Source organism: Chinchilla lanigera, unplaced genomic scaffold, assembly GCF_000276665.1.
Source record: "Chinchilla lanigera isolate Chin_1 unplaced genomic scaffold, ChiLan1.0 scaffold00123, whole genome shotgun sequence".
Taxonomy (NCBI): domain Eukaryota; kingdom Metazoa; phylum Chordata; class Mammalia; order Rodentia; family Chinchillidae; genus Chinchilla; species Chinchilla lanigera.
Genome location: NW_004955524.1, coordinates 3,158,044 through 3,171,001, shown reverse-complemented (window position 1 = coordinate 3,171,001; position 12,958 = coordinate 3,158,044). Strand labels below are relative to the sequence as shown.

Below are 12,958 nucleotides of genomic sequence, written 5' to 3'. Positions count from 1 at the left end.
CTGCCTCCCCTCCCCCTCCCCCACTCGTACCGGCTGCTAATTAAACGCAGGGCTGCGCCGGGAGTCCCTTCCCGGCTTAACCCCCTCCCCGCCGGCCGGCCCGGCCCTAATTTGAGCCGTGGTGGACCTAGGGCTGGATCAGGTCCCTGATAGGAGCCCAGCCCAGATAGGGAGGGGTAAGATAAGAGTCCTGGGACAGAGGCGGGGAGGCGCTAGGCACAGGGCTCTTCCCCAGGCTGTGCATTCCGACAGGACAGCACCCCTGAGCTTGAAGACATGGCCCCAACTAGGCCTCATGATGCTCGCTGGTAATCCCAGCTACTTGGGAGGCTGAGGCAGGAGGATCAAGGCCAGCTTGGCAAGTTAGGGAAACACTGTCTCAAAACAAAAAAAAAAAGTGCCAGGGCAGCGGCTCAATGGCCGAACGTTTGTGTTGCGTGTAGAAGACCCAGCACCCCACCGCCGGGCCAGCGGGGACCCCGTGGCCCTGAGAATGATACGATCAGTATGTGCGTGGACGCAGACCCCCGGGCCATCCCGTCCTGCCCCTGAGACCCGGGTCCGTCCTTCCTCGCACCAGGTGAGGGAAGCGCGGCGGATGTGGGCAGGGGCAACAGCCCAAAGGATGGCAGGGGTGGGAGGGACTCGCAGGCCAAGGGAGGGTCGGAGTCCAGGAGGGAGCAGAGAGGGTGCGGGGCAGAGCCCGAGGGAACGGCCAGGCCTCCCTGGCGTGTGCCAGGGCCCTGGTCTGTGACTCCTGGCCTGAGGGAGAACAGCTCAGACGGGCCTGGAGCGGTGGAGACGCGGTAGAGAGTTGGAGGGCCGCTCTCGCTGCCTCAGTTTCCCACCAGAGCCCAGAGGACACGGGAGGCTCAAGTTTGGGGACCGCCCTAGTCCCCCACATCTCCCGAGGTGGCCTGTTTCCCTGTCCTCCCCCGCTACCCAGGTCTGGCCCCGCTCTTGTCTGGTGTGTACGGCCCGTGTGGTCCCCCACCCTGCTGGGCGACATCGGATTGCTGTGGACACATGCGAGCAGGCATCGCGGTCTTCGGGTGCTGCCCGAAACCTGGGTAAAAATAACCGCTTCCCCTGTCCCTGCCCCTTGCGAGGAGGCGGCGGTGACAGCCCGCGAAGACAGGGACGCGCCCGCAGGAGCATCCGGCAGGGCCCGGGTTGCCATGGCGACGCTGACTCAGCCGCACAGGCAGGTATCGGCATCTGGTACCCGCTGGGTGCCCAGCCCCCACCTGCAGCCCGCGGCCGCCCGGAGGGCCAGGGTGGCTTCATCTCCCGCTTCTCCCAGCGCTGACCTGGACCACGCCCCACGGGGTCCTGTACCTCCCAGCCCCGGCGTCCCTGCTCTGCAGCTCAGCGCGCCCACACTGCCAGGGTGCCGGGGCACACTGGCACTCTTCTGGCCAGAGCAAGTGGAGTCTGCGGCAGGGCAAGGTGAGGACAGCCTCTTGCCCACCACGCCCCTTCTATGCCCCTGTCTCCATCGCCCCTCCAAGTCCATCCTAGACCCGTGGCCCCTCGTGCACAGCTTGGCTACCACAGGACCTTTGCACAGCCCGCTGACCAGAAAATGCCTGGCTCTTTGGTGTCCCTGCTAATCCTCTGTACTCCCTGCTATGGAGCAGAGGTCCAGGAGGTGGCCAGGTGCCTTCTGCTTCCCGGGCGGGGCGGGGTCACTAGAGCCGCCCCTTGAGAGGCTGCAGAAAGCCCTGGAGGCCCGTGCGGCTCAGTGGTGGGAGCTTTTGAGAATGCTGAGGCCCTGGGTTCTGTACCCACTCTGCACCACAAAACAAAGTAAAAATGAAACAGTAATAATAATAATAACAAGCTGAGTGTCAGAAGCTAGAGCCACCGCACAGGTGAGGGACCTTGTTTATAGGAAGTGCCATGGGGCAGCTGACTCCGACAGGAAGCAGATTCACCTGCCAGGCTGGTATGGGCAAGGGCAGGGTTTTCCGCCAAGAAAGCGCACATAGGCATGCAGACAGAGGCAGGGGCTGCACTGTATTATGAGTTTTAAAATGGTTAATTTGAAGCTGTGCACACCTGTCATCCTAGCACTCAGGAGGCTGAGGCAGGAGGACTGCTGTGAGTTCAAGACCAGCCTGAACTACACAGCAAGACCCTGCCTCAAAACAAAAACAAAAATGGTTCACTTTCAAAGCTGGGTGCAGTGGCACGTGCCTGTCATCCCAGCACTCAGGAGGCTGAGGCAGAAGAATTTCTGCACTTTGGAGGCCAGCCTGGGGTATGTAATGAGTTTAAGGTCAGCCTGAACTACATAGTGAGACCCTGCCTCAAAAATAAGTAAATAATAAGTAAGCCTGTGAAAACTTCCTCTGCGTAAAGACCAGGGGTCAAGGAGGCCAGCCTGAGTGCATGTGAGCCAACTCACCTTTTGGGAGGAGGAGGAGGAGCGGGCGGCCAGGTGCCAAGCTGTGCTAGCATCCCTGGCTGCAGGAACCACATACCCAGCTTGCACCTGCCTCAGGGCCTTTGCAGCTGCCCCTCCTGCTTGCTGGACCCGAGGCAACTGTGGTCAAATCTGAAATGCACAATCCTCCCCGACCCCGCTGCCCCTGCCTGCCGTGGCGCTCCGGAAGGGCCAAGGGCGTGGGGTTAGGAGAGCAGAGGTGGGCTGCAGGAGCTATGGCAGGAAGCTGTGTCAGGGATGTAGGGGGGACCCATGGCCTCGGGCCTGCTAGGGAAGCACTCACCACTGAGCCACGTTTCCACTCCTGTTTTCCTTTTATTTTTTATTATTTATGTGGTTTTTTTTCCTGTTTTCCTTTTATTGCAAGACAGAGTCTCGGTTGCCCAGGCTGACCGTGAGTCTGCAGTCCTCCTGCCTCAGCCTCCTGAGTAGCCAGGATTACAAACGCCATGCCACTGAGCCCCACACATTTTAAAGGACAACAGTAGGCAGCGAAGGTCCCCTGGATAAGGTCCCTGGGCCCCGGGTCCCCCTCCCCTCCCGTGGGGTGCCGTCCTGCGAGGCATGGAGGGAGGAGTGGCCCAGTGCGGGGCTGGAAGACGCAGCAAATATTTTTAGGCGCTGAAGGCAGCTCCAAAGCATTTCCTCGGCCACTCCCGAGAGCCAGCCGGGCGACTATCTCGGCGCGGTTCCAGCAGAGGCGGGGCAGGGCTGAGTCACGCTGTGGCCAGGAGGGGCTCACAGCAGGGTCGTGGCCTCGGGGACACAGAGGACAGCGGCCTGGCTGCGGTCACAGGGAGGGCCGCTAGTGGGGAAATCCCCAGGTCCCCCTGCCCTACAAGTCACTGCCTGCCCCCCCATAGCTCAGGAGGCTGAAGAGGGTCAGAGGCCTGGCAGGGATTGCTCAAGCTGCCACTCTGAGATGGCGCTGTGCGTTTATGGAGTGCCTGCTGTATACAAGCTGGTTCCCAAAGGGGTATGGCATTGTGCACTTACTGGGCCTTCACCACACGCCAGGCCGGCTCTAACCTGCGGATGGCATTGTGCATTCATTGAGGACTCACTGCCTGTAGGCTGTGTGGTTATTGAGCGCTTGCTGTATGCCAGGTGGGTCCCCACTTGGCTGCCTCCTCCATCTGTGCCCCTCAACACCCCATGTGAGGTGCAGCTGCTGTTGGCCTCCTGGTGAGGAAACGGAGGCGGGGGCATCGCTCACCAGCACCTTAAAGGTCCCCAGGCCTGCCGTCACTCAGCAGATGCTGCAGTTGGGCACTTTTCCTGGCGGTGCTGGAGTGGCACCTGGGGCACCACCAGCCCCGGGGCTGAGGTTTCCAGCAGGCGCGGGTGACTCCCCCCGCCCCAGCCGGGGCTGCTCCTGCCTGCGCAGCTGAGTCCCGGGCCAGGGAGGGGCTGGAGGCTGGAGCAGCGGGAGGCCGGGTCCCAGCCCCGTGTGTGTGCTGCAGGAGCAGGAACAGCAGGTAAACGGCGGCAGCTGCAGGGACTGCGCCCCTGGCCCTGGAGCCTCAGGGAAGCCGCTTTGGAAACCCACAGGACTGCGTGGAAGCTCATGCCTCAGCCGCCTACCGCACAGAAGCTGCTGCAAGGCTGCGTCAGGTCAGACCCAGGCCACCAGGAAAATGAGCTGCGAGACTGGGTGTGCTGTGCACGCTATGGTCCCTGCACTCTGGGAGGCTGCGGCAGGAGGATCTCGAGTTGGAACCCAGACCCCCTGGGGCTGCCACCGCACACGGGCCTGCCTCCTCCTCCACCCCATTTCCTGTCCCTCATGCACTCCTCTATTGCCACAGGGCCTTCGCATGGCTGTTTGTCTGGGAAGTTCTGCAGTCCCCCCATCACAAGTGTCAGCCCACTTCCCTGAGAACTTTTGTTTTTTGTTGGTACTGGGAATTGAACTCAGGACCTTGTGCTTCCCAGGCAGGCACTTGTGCCACTGAGCTGTATCCCCAGTCCTCCTGACCACCTCTTGCCCTGTCACATGCCCACCCTGACCCTTTCTTCTTGACTTGGGGCCCCCTTAGTGCTGGGACAGGGTGGGCGGCCCCAGTCCCCCTGGCCAGGCCAAGCCGCCTGCGCTTCCTGCCGCGGACCCCAGGCCGACTCACCATCCCTGTATGGCCGTGGCGGGGGACACGGCGGATGCATGCTGCCGGGGCAGGAGGTGCCCAGCTGGGGCCAGGGTCTAGCCGTGGGAGGGGACAGGAGTGGGGAAGAGCTGCTTCCACATCCCTGCCCCCGCAGGAGGGCAACGGGACAGCTGGGTCACTGCACCTAGAGCACCAGCCTCACCGCCATGAGGACTTGGTGACAAGCCCTGGGGCCCTACAGGAGGCTGCATCAGGGGACAGGGTGGCCGGGCCCCACAGAGCCGTGGGCTGCACAGCCCTGGAGGCGGAGTCAGGAGCAGGCGATGACTTCTGGTTTCTCTCTGGTGTGGCAGCTGACTTCCTGAAACCAGCCAGGCTTGAGAGCACGAAAGCTTCTGGAAGCCATCGCACCCGGTGCACACAGTGGGGTGGGAGGGCGCGTGAGTGCCGGTGGGCACACGCCAAGGGCAGGCTGGGGCTCCGAGAAGCAGGATGACATGAGCAGGCGCGGGTCAGGAGCTGCACAGCAGGGACCAGGGCAAGCTGGCCACCGCAGAGCTGCCCCTTGCAGGACACCGGGGGCAGGGGCACCACTGGCTTGGCCTCCCCAAACTCCACACCAGGGCCTGGTTGACGTCCACGGCCCTTCAAGGAGGTGGCGTGAGGCCCAGACGTGCCACCGCCCTGTGCAGGGCCCAAGACCCTGTCCGTCCCTCCCCAGAGGCTCCGTCACTGAGGCACAGGCGGGACCCGGCCAGCGTCCCCACACCAGCTACAGTGGGGACACGTGCGAAAGTACCGAGTTCCTGCCTGGCCCGGTTGGCCGTGGGGACCAGCGAGGGGCAGCACGGTCTTGGGTCCCCGTGGTTCCTCCCCTTCATCCACACGACGCCCCGGAGATGCTGCCCCACGGCAGGGCAGACGCCACGCTGCGACATGGGCATTGTGATGTGGTCAGGGCTTCAGGCGTCTCCACCTCGGCCACGGTCACAGCTCGTGCAGTGGCCTTGGGGGACAGCACTGGCATGGGGCAGACGCCAGTCCAGGCGAGAGGACGCCACGCACAGCTTGGCCCCGGTCCCAGCCCGCACTGTGTCCACGGGAGACCCTCGGTTGGATGACCCCGTGGGCCACTTCCACTTGGTGAGCCGGCGGCTGGGGAGGGAAGCGCTTGCAGGAGGCTGTCACCTCCCCAGCGGGGGGACGGGACAGGGACTGGGATGCGGACAGGGGCGGGCCGGGCTCGCAGCCTCTCAGTGCAGTTGCTTTTATTTTGCAAGAGGGGAAGCGGAAGGAGCAGACCCCAGGCGCCGGCTCGGCGTGGGCTCTGCGCAGGGCAGCGCGGGGCCCAGGGCGCAGCCGCTGTCGGCTGCCACACACAGGGCTGGTGCCAGGGCCAGGCCGCGACCAACCAGACCCACGGCCGCGGCGCGGGAGAAGCTGCGGACCCCAGCCGCCTTGAAGAGCACCGGCCCGCTGCAGGGACGGCAAAGTCACAGAAGCCGCAGGGCTGCCCAGGGCGCATGGCTGCCTGAGGAGGGGGAGGCCCCGCCCCCGCAGCAGAGGCCTCACTGCTTGCCCGCCTGTCTGCCCGGCTTCTTCTCAGGCTGGCCCCGGCCGGTGCCCTGGAGGCCGCCGCGGCCCCGGCCGCCGAACACACCTGCAGGAGGGGACAGAGCACTGCAGCGGCCGCAGGGAGCCCCGGCTTCGCCACAGATGTGGGACGCCAGATGTGGGCACTCCGCCCGGGGTGGCAGGGAGGCTATGCGATGTGGGGGGGCTTCCCAGGAGACGCCCAGGGACTCCGCCCACTGCCGCTGGAGGCTGGGGGTCAGGGGTGGGGCACCAAGGAGCCCCAGGGGTGCCAGAGGCCACGTGGCACATCCCCCAGCTCCCCCGGGCCAGGAGGCAGCGGGTGTCAGCTGGCCTCCACCCACCCCTCCACCCATAAGGGACTTCATTCGTGCTTGGACCTGGCAGAGCGCCAGGGCCAACACCCATGGCAGCATGGCGGCGTCCCCTGCACCTCAGCCCAGGAGGCGGGGTCCGGGCTCTCACCAGCGCTGGCCGCCCAGTTTGGGGGACAGAGGATGACAAGGGCTGGGGCGAGACTACCTCTGCCAGCCCTGCGGGAGCCCTGCCTTGTACAGTGACCTGAGGGCCTCCACCCAGCCTGCACCCTTGTCCGAGCCTGGGCACCCCAAGCGGGCCCGCCCGCCATCCCGGAGCCTCAAAGGGAGCAGGCTGTCCCCGCGGGACCCACCTCGGCCCGCACTGCCCAGGCCTCGGCCGCGCTGCTGCTTCTGCTGCTGCAGCCCGCCGCGCCCGCGGCCCTTGGCCACCACCTCCTCCTTGACCATGTCGATGATCTCGTCGGGGATGCGCAGGTACTTGATGGTGCTGCCGCGGATGTAGCACTCGGGCATGCGCCAGAACTTGTCCCCGTCCTGGAGAGAAGCCCCGCGGTGACCGCCAGGAGCCCCCCTGGGCATGCAGGGGCACGGCCGGGGCCGCCTCCACTCCCACCGCGAGGCCCTGCTCCCCACTGCTGTGTGTGCAGCACCAGGGTCAGAACCCAGGGCGCCCCGAGCCTGCGGCGCGCCTGGCCCTGCACCTCCCTGGAGCGGCAAGCCGTCTGCGGGCAGACGGCACGGGGCGGGCTGCCTCCCGCAGCACCACGCACACCGGCGCCTTCCTCTGCCCAAGGTCCGGCCGGGTGTTGCTGACCGAGGCTACTGCACTACAACAGGGTCTCGGCCCGGGCTGGGGGTCCCCACGCCCCAGCAGCCCCCCTCACATGCCATCGTTTGCTCTCCCGAGCAGATGGAGCTAGGCACAGGGTGCCCAGGTGAGCTGCAGATGCCCACCCCGCTGCAGTACAGCTGGAGCCTTCCACGAGGCTGGGGAGCTGCACGCCGACCCGCCTTCTGTCCGGGACAGCTACAGTCCCTGCCTGGCTCCGGGCAACGCACGGGAAGGGACACAGAGGTGCAGCTGAGGCCTCTCCGGGCCGCACGGGGACCCACAGCCGGGTGCTCATGCCCCAGAGGGCTGGGCCACAGGCAGACAGAGCTGGAGGCTCAGGAGCTGGAAACAGGCGGGATGAGGGTGGCCCCGCACCCTGGTGCGGGGCTGGGGGAGGCCCTGGGCTCTGTCCATCCCGCAGCCACCTGTGCCCACATCTCCACGGGGCCAGCCACTGCCACCCACCCGGGAGGGGCTGACGGCAGGCTTCCCTCCTGCCCACTGAGCTGAGGCGGAAGTCCCTCTCCCTGGGGCAAGCCCGTCCACTCAGCGTGGGCCATGCGGCCTGGGAATTTTTTTCCTTTTTTTGGTCTTTTTGAGACAGGGTCTTGCTATACAGTTCAGGGTGGCCTGGAGCTCACTTTGTAGCCCAGGCTGGCCTCGAACTTGTAACGGTTCTCCTGCCTCAGCCTCTCGAGTGCTGGAATCACAGGTGTGCGCCACCACGCCCGGTGCGGCCTGGGAACTGAGGGCAGGTCTCTTGGTGTGCGGATCCCCATGGCCCCCAAGGCCCCTACCTGCTCCACCCTGGGGACTCCAGGTCCGGCCTGTCAGCCACACCCAGAGGACTCACGCACTGGATGACAGCGCCATCCCCACAGCCCACGGGCAATGGCACAAGGGAGTGGACAGGGAGGTGCGTGGCACGGCTGTGGGGGACCTGGCACACCCCAGCCCCTGCTCCAAGCCAGGGCAGCTTCCAGGCCACAGGGTCACCAGCCCAGAGGTCCCCACTCCCCCTGGGGCGCAGGCAGGGCCTTCGCTGCATGGAAAGCAGGGACGCCCAGCCGCAGCCGGGCGGCACTCACCCGGGACGTGCAGATGACCTCTCGCAGGTTGATGTTCATCCAGTTGTCGCAGCTCACCAGGTGCCCATTGTACGTCTCCCCATTCTTGAGCTCCACCAGCTGAAGAGAAACGGACCCGGGGTCGGGGGCTCCGGAGCCCTGGGGCGTGGACCCAGCCCAGCCCCGACACCGCCAGCCTCGCTCGGACCCACGGGGCGTGGCCGCGGCACCCAGGGCCCTGAGCGCTCCGCATCTCCCGTTCTGAGTCAGCGCTTGCTATGCTGCCTCAGTTGGCCTAGAACTCGCGATCCTCCAGCCTCAGCCTCCAGAGTGCTAGGGTGCTGGCACGATGGGGGAGCGGCTCCGTGCCCGCGTGGAGGGCGCCCACGCCGCTCCCACCTCCACTCCTGGAAGCCGGTGCCCGGCGTGCGGCTCCTGCAAGGCGCAGAAAGCACTGGGCCGGGGCCTGACGGGGACGGGCCGCCGGGCCCGCACACTCACCATGGGGTGGTTCTGCGCCGTCTTCAGCAGCGACAGGGGCAGCTGCAAGGCAAACACAGCCTCTGACGCCTCGGACTGCGGCCAGGCGCTCGGGCCGGGCGGGCTGAGGAGGGCACCGGCCCGCACTGCGCACCGCCCCTCCTGGCCTGTGCCTCTCTCACAGTGCACGCCACGGCCAGCGGCACGGCAAGCGGCCCCTGCAGTCTACTACACGGGTCCCCAGACGTGTTGCAGCCATGATATCCCCGCTGCCCTGTTTTTGAAACAGCGTCTTGCTGTGAGTCCAGGTTGGCCTTGAGTTCACTATGGAGCCCAGGCTGGCCTGGAACTTGTAACGATCCTCCTGCCTCAGCCTCCTGAGTGCTGGGATTCCAGGCATGCGCCACCACGCCGGGCCCGGCACACTCCACACCTTCTGCACTCTAGGACTCAGCTCACTTCAAGGAGATAAAGTTGGAAGCCAGTACAGAGGCACAGACGTGGAATCCCAGCTCTCAGGGAGGCTGTGGCAAGAGGATCACAAGCTCAAGGACAGCCTGGACCACATAGTGAGACCTTGTTTCAAGAAAAAAATCATGTCGCCAGGTGTGGCGATGCATGCCTGTCATTCGCTGAGGCAGGAGAACTGCCTCGAGTCTGAGTCCAGCCTGAAATCCATGGTGAGACCTTGCCTCAAAAAGCCAAACATAACAGAACACCTAAGCAAAGTAAAATAAAGCCTCAAGAGGATCGCACAGGTTCCACGCAAGTGGGCCCCACGTGATAAGGAGGACATGCACCTCCGCAGCTCTCCCATCTTCAGATGCTGGACCATGTTCCCCAGGGCTGCGCCACCCCGCCACTGTTTCCCTGTCCTCCAGGAAGATGGGAGGAGCCAGGTCCCAACCAAAGCAGTGCTGAAGCCTGGCCTGGAAGGGCAAACCCACTGGCTACACAGCTCTGTGGGGAGCTGGGCTTGCTCTTCCTCTCCCAGTGCTAGGGACAGAGCCCTGGGCTTCTCACATCTGTGGAAGAGCCCTGCTGAACTCCACCCCCAGCTTTTTAAAGACAGGGTCTCTTGAGCTTGTGACCCTCCTGCCTCAGCCTCCTGAGTAGCTGGGATGACATGTGTGCCACTATGCCCAGCTATTGAAATAGGCTTTAAAGACGGTTCACAAGGTGAGTGTGGAAGTCCTTTAAATATTCACCCAACTAAGGTGCGCTTTCAGGATTTTCCTTTTCTTTTTCTTTTCGAGGCAGGGTCTCCCTATGCAGCCCAGGCTGGTCTTAAACTCGCAAGGATCCTCCTGCCTCAGCCTTGAGTGCTGGGATTATAGGCATGCGCCACCACGCCCGGCGTTCCTTTTCTATCATCCATAATTTTTTTTTCTTCTTTTTATTTTGAGACAGGGTCTTGCTGTGTAACCCAGGGTGGCCTCAAACTTCTGACAATCTTCCTGCCTCAGCCTCTCAAGAGCTGGGATGACCGGGCGGTGCACAAATTTTTTTTACAACAAATAAGAGGATTTTTTTTTTTGCTTTTGTTTTTGATTTAAAATAAGGGCTCACTAAGCGGCCCCGGCTGGCCTTGAAATCCTAGATTCCAGCAACCCTCCTGCTCTCAGCCTCCAGAGCACCCCGGGCCAAGGGTGCACCCAGGCCCCCAACTTGGTCCCCTTTTCTGGGGCCTCTCATGAGCTCCACCTGCTCTCCTTGGAGCCCACTCCAGCCTCAACGGTACCTTTCCAACTGGGAAAGAATCAGTTCTTTGCATTTTTGGAACACAGAGCATGACCTGGGATGCCTTGGAGTTCCAGAGAGGAGGGCGACCCAGGTGGCAGGGCCTAGGTCGAGTCGGGGGTCCCGGCACCAGAGGCCACAGCAGGGACGCCTCGTGGGGTGACAGCAGCCCTGGGCCAGCACCTAGAGCCTCTGCGGGCGTCCTGCTCCTCCAGGGCAAGGAGGGCTGGGGCGGGGTCAGGACCCTCCACCGCGGGGCTTCCGAGAGCCGCGGGGGCGGAGCCGACAGGAAGCCAGGCCCAGCCCGCTTCCCGCATGGCTTCCTGGAGGCGCGATAAGGAGGAAGAGGCGGCAGCTGCCGAAGCGGGGCTGCAAGCTCGGGCTCCTCGCTGCGCCGCGCCAGCGCCCGCCAGCCTGGAGGGCACACGGGCGCTGCGGGCGGGCACGTGGCCGCCCTCTGCTCGGGAGGAGCCGCGGCGCACACAGGCCTGCCTGGGGCCCGGGGCTCGCGGCACAGGTCCGAAGGAGAAGGGGCGACGCCCGCACCTGGGCTGGCCGCGGACAAAAGCCTCCCGCGGCCCGCTGGCCGCTCCCGCCCTGCCCTTCCTCCCCAGACCTTCCCGGGCGGCTGCTGCTAAAAGCGTCACCTCCTTTGGCCAAGCCCTCTTATTAGCCACCCTCTGGGAGCGGCTGTTTGTTCCCATTATGGCCGCCGGCCTCTAATTATCTTGTTTATTTATTACCTGTCTCCCCAGCTAGACGGGGAACTCACGGCGGGCGTGCACTTCGTCCCTGCCAAGTCATGCACCGGCCCAGCCGGCGCCCACACAGCTTGGGAAATAGCCCGGTGAATCCTGGCGCGAAACCGCTCGCCACCCAAGGAGGCAGATGGGGAGGCGGGACCCAGCGACCCCGCAGGTGAGGAGGGGGCAGCAGGACAGGATGTCCCCTAGGCCCTCAGTGACCTTCTCTTAGCATTTTCTCTGTCCTCAGCCCAGACCCTGAAGAACTTGAAAGCTGTGTGGGGGCTGGGTGAGGTCTGGTGAGCGCCTGCCTGGTGTGTGTGCGGCCCTGAGCCCCTCCCCCGCACCACCCGCGGGGAGAAAAAGAACTTAAAAAAAAAAGGGCTGATGCACTTGGGAGGCTGAGGCAGGAGGATCGCTGTGAGTTCTGGACCAGCCTGGGCTACAAAGTGAGCTCAAGGCCAGCCTGAACTGCACAGTGAGACCCTGTCTCCAAAAAAAAAAAAAAAAAAAAAAAAAGCTGAGCATGTTGATGCACACCTGTCATCCCAACACTCAACAGGCTGAGGCAGGTGGATTGCCACAAGTTTGAAGCCTGCCTGGGATACAGAGTGAGTTCAGATAGTGCTTGTCATGCATAGCTAGACCGTCTCCAAATACAAAACAAAACCAAAAAAAAAAAAAAAATGTGATGAGTGCGATGGCAGAGAGCCCACCACCCAGCTGCCAGAGTCACCTTGACGTAGGACAACCAAGTTTCAGAGAAGGTATTTCCTCTGGCCAGGCCTCCCTGGGAAGACAGAGGCCTAAACGCTTAGGCCGAGCTCAGGCTGCTGCCCGGACTGCCCCATTTTCTGGCCTCAGCCTGACACAGGACACTGGCGGTGTGAGTCAGTGTCTCGCTCATCTATGCTCCTCCAGGACACCCCCAGAGAGCTGGGGTCCTCCCAGGTGGGAAGAGGCTGGGGGAAGGAGCCTTCAGGCTGCCCCTCCTGTGGACGCTCTGCTACACAGGCGGGAGTAGAGTATGTGTGGGGGGTGGACAGCTGTAACCCATTACCCAAGAGCAGGAAGATCTCCAGTTTGAGGCCAGCCGGAGCAATTCACCAAGATACCTCAAAATGATTTTTTTTTTTTAAATAGGCTTGAGGTGTGGCTCAGTGGTGGAGCACTTGTCTAGCACGTGTGAGGCCCTGGGTTCCAGCCCCAGCACTGCAAGAATTAAAAAAGAAGCCAGGACCAGGAGTGGTGGTCCAGGTCCAGGCCTGCAACAGCCACACTCAGGAGGCTGAGGCAGGGGGATCGCTGTGAGTTTGACGCCAACCTGCGTTATACAGCGAGACCCTGTCTCACAAAACCAGAAACAGACAAGCTGGGCGCTTGCACACGACCTCCAGCCCTGGACGCCACGTTGCCATGTGCGCGCTGGGGACCCCAGGGCATCCCCACGGAGCGAGACGCCTCCAGGACGTGAGTGCTGTGACCGAGGGCTTCTGGGTTTCCTTTCGGTCCCGTGAGCCCGGAGGACGCCCCGCGGCCTCTCCCGGCTGCAGACCCCCAGCCTTCCCGCGAAGGAGCCGCCGTGCGACCCCGGGAGAAGCCGCCCCCGGCCCGGCGAGGAGCCAGCCT

The 12,958-nt window shown here is 63.7% G+C and overlaps 2 protein-coding genes across 3 annotated transcripts in view; one reads left to right on the top strand and one right to left on the bottom strand.

Annotated features, from left to right (window-relative positions):
- Window positions 1–5,167, top strand: part of LOC102022115 — a 9,760-nt gene extending 4,593 nt beyond the window's left edge. The window contains exons 2-5 of the mRNA XM_013507311.1: window positions 444–580; window positions 947–1,208; window positions 1,304–1,449; window positions 4,001–5,167. Of these exons, the coding sequence (XP_013362765.1) occupies window positions 494–580; window positions 947–1,208; window positions 1,304–1,449; window positions 4,001–4,090 (585 nt within the window). The 5' untranslated portion in view covers window positions 444–493 and the 3' untranslated portion in view covers window positions 4,091–5,167. The remainder of the gene's footprint in view (window positions 1–443; window positions 581–946; window positions 1,209–1,303; window positions 1,450–4,000) is intronic.
- Window positions 5,168–5,805: 638 nt separating this feature from the next.
- The window catches only part of Lsm4 (LSM4 homolog, U6 small nuclear RNA and mRNA degradation associated), a 7,590-nt gene continuing 437 nt past the window's right edge, over window positions 5,806–12,958 (bottom strand). Inside the window, exons 1-5 of one of the 2 annotated variants that reach the window (XM_013507313.1) lie at window positions 11,330–11,421; window positions 8,868–8,909; window positions 8,388–8,486; window positions 6,818–7,001; window positions 5,806–6,214 (exon numbers count right to left, since the gene is read on the bottom strand). In XM_013507313.1, coding sequence (XP_013362767.1) covers window positions 6,123–6,214; window positions 6,818–7,001; window positions 8,388–8,486; window positions 8,868–8,870 — 378 coding nt within the window. In that variant the 5' untranslated portion in view covers window positions 8,871–8,909; window positions 11,330–11,421 and the 3' untranslated portion in view covers window positions 5,806–6,122. Of the gene's footprint in view, window positions 6,215–6,817; window positions 7,002–8,387; window positions 8,487–8,867; window positions 8,910–11,329; window positions 11,422–12,958 lie in introns of those variants that run through there. The other variant, XM_005409570.2, reaches the window with a different exon arrangement.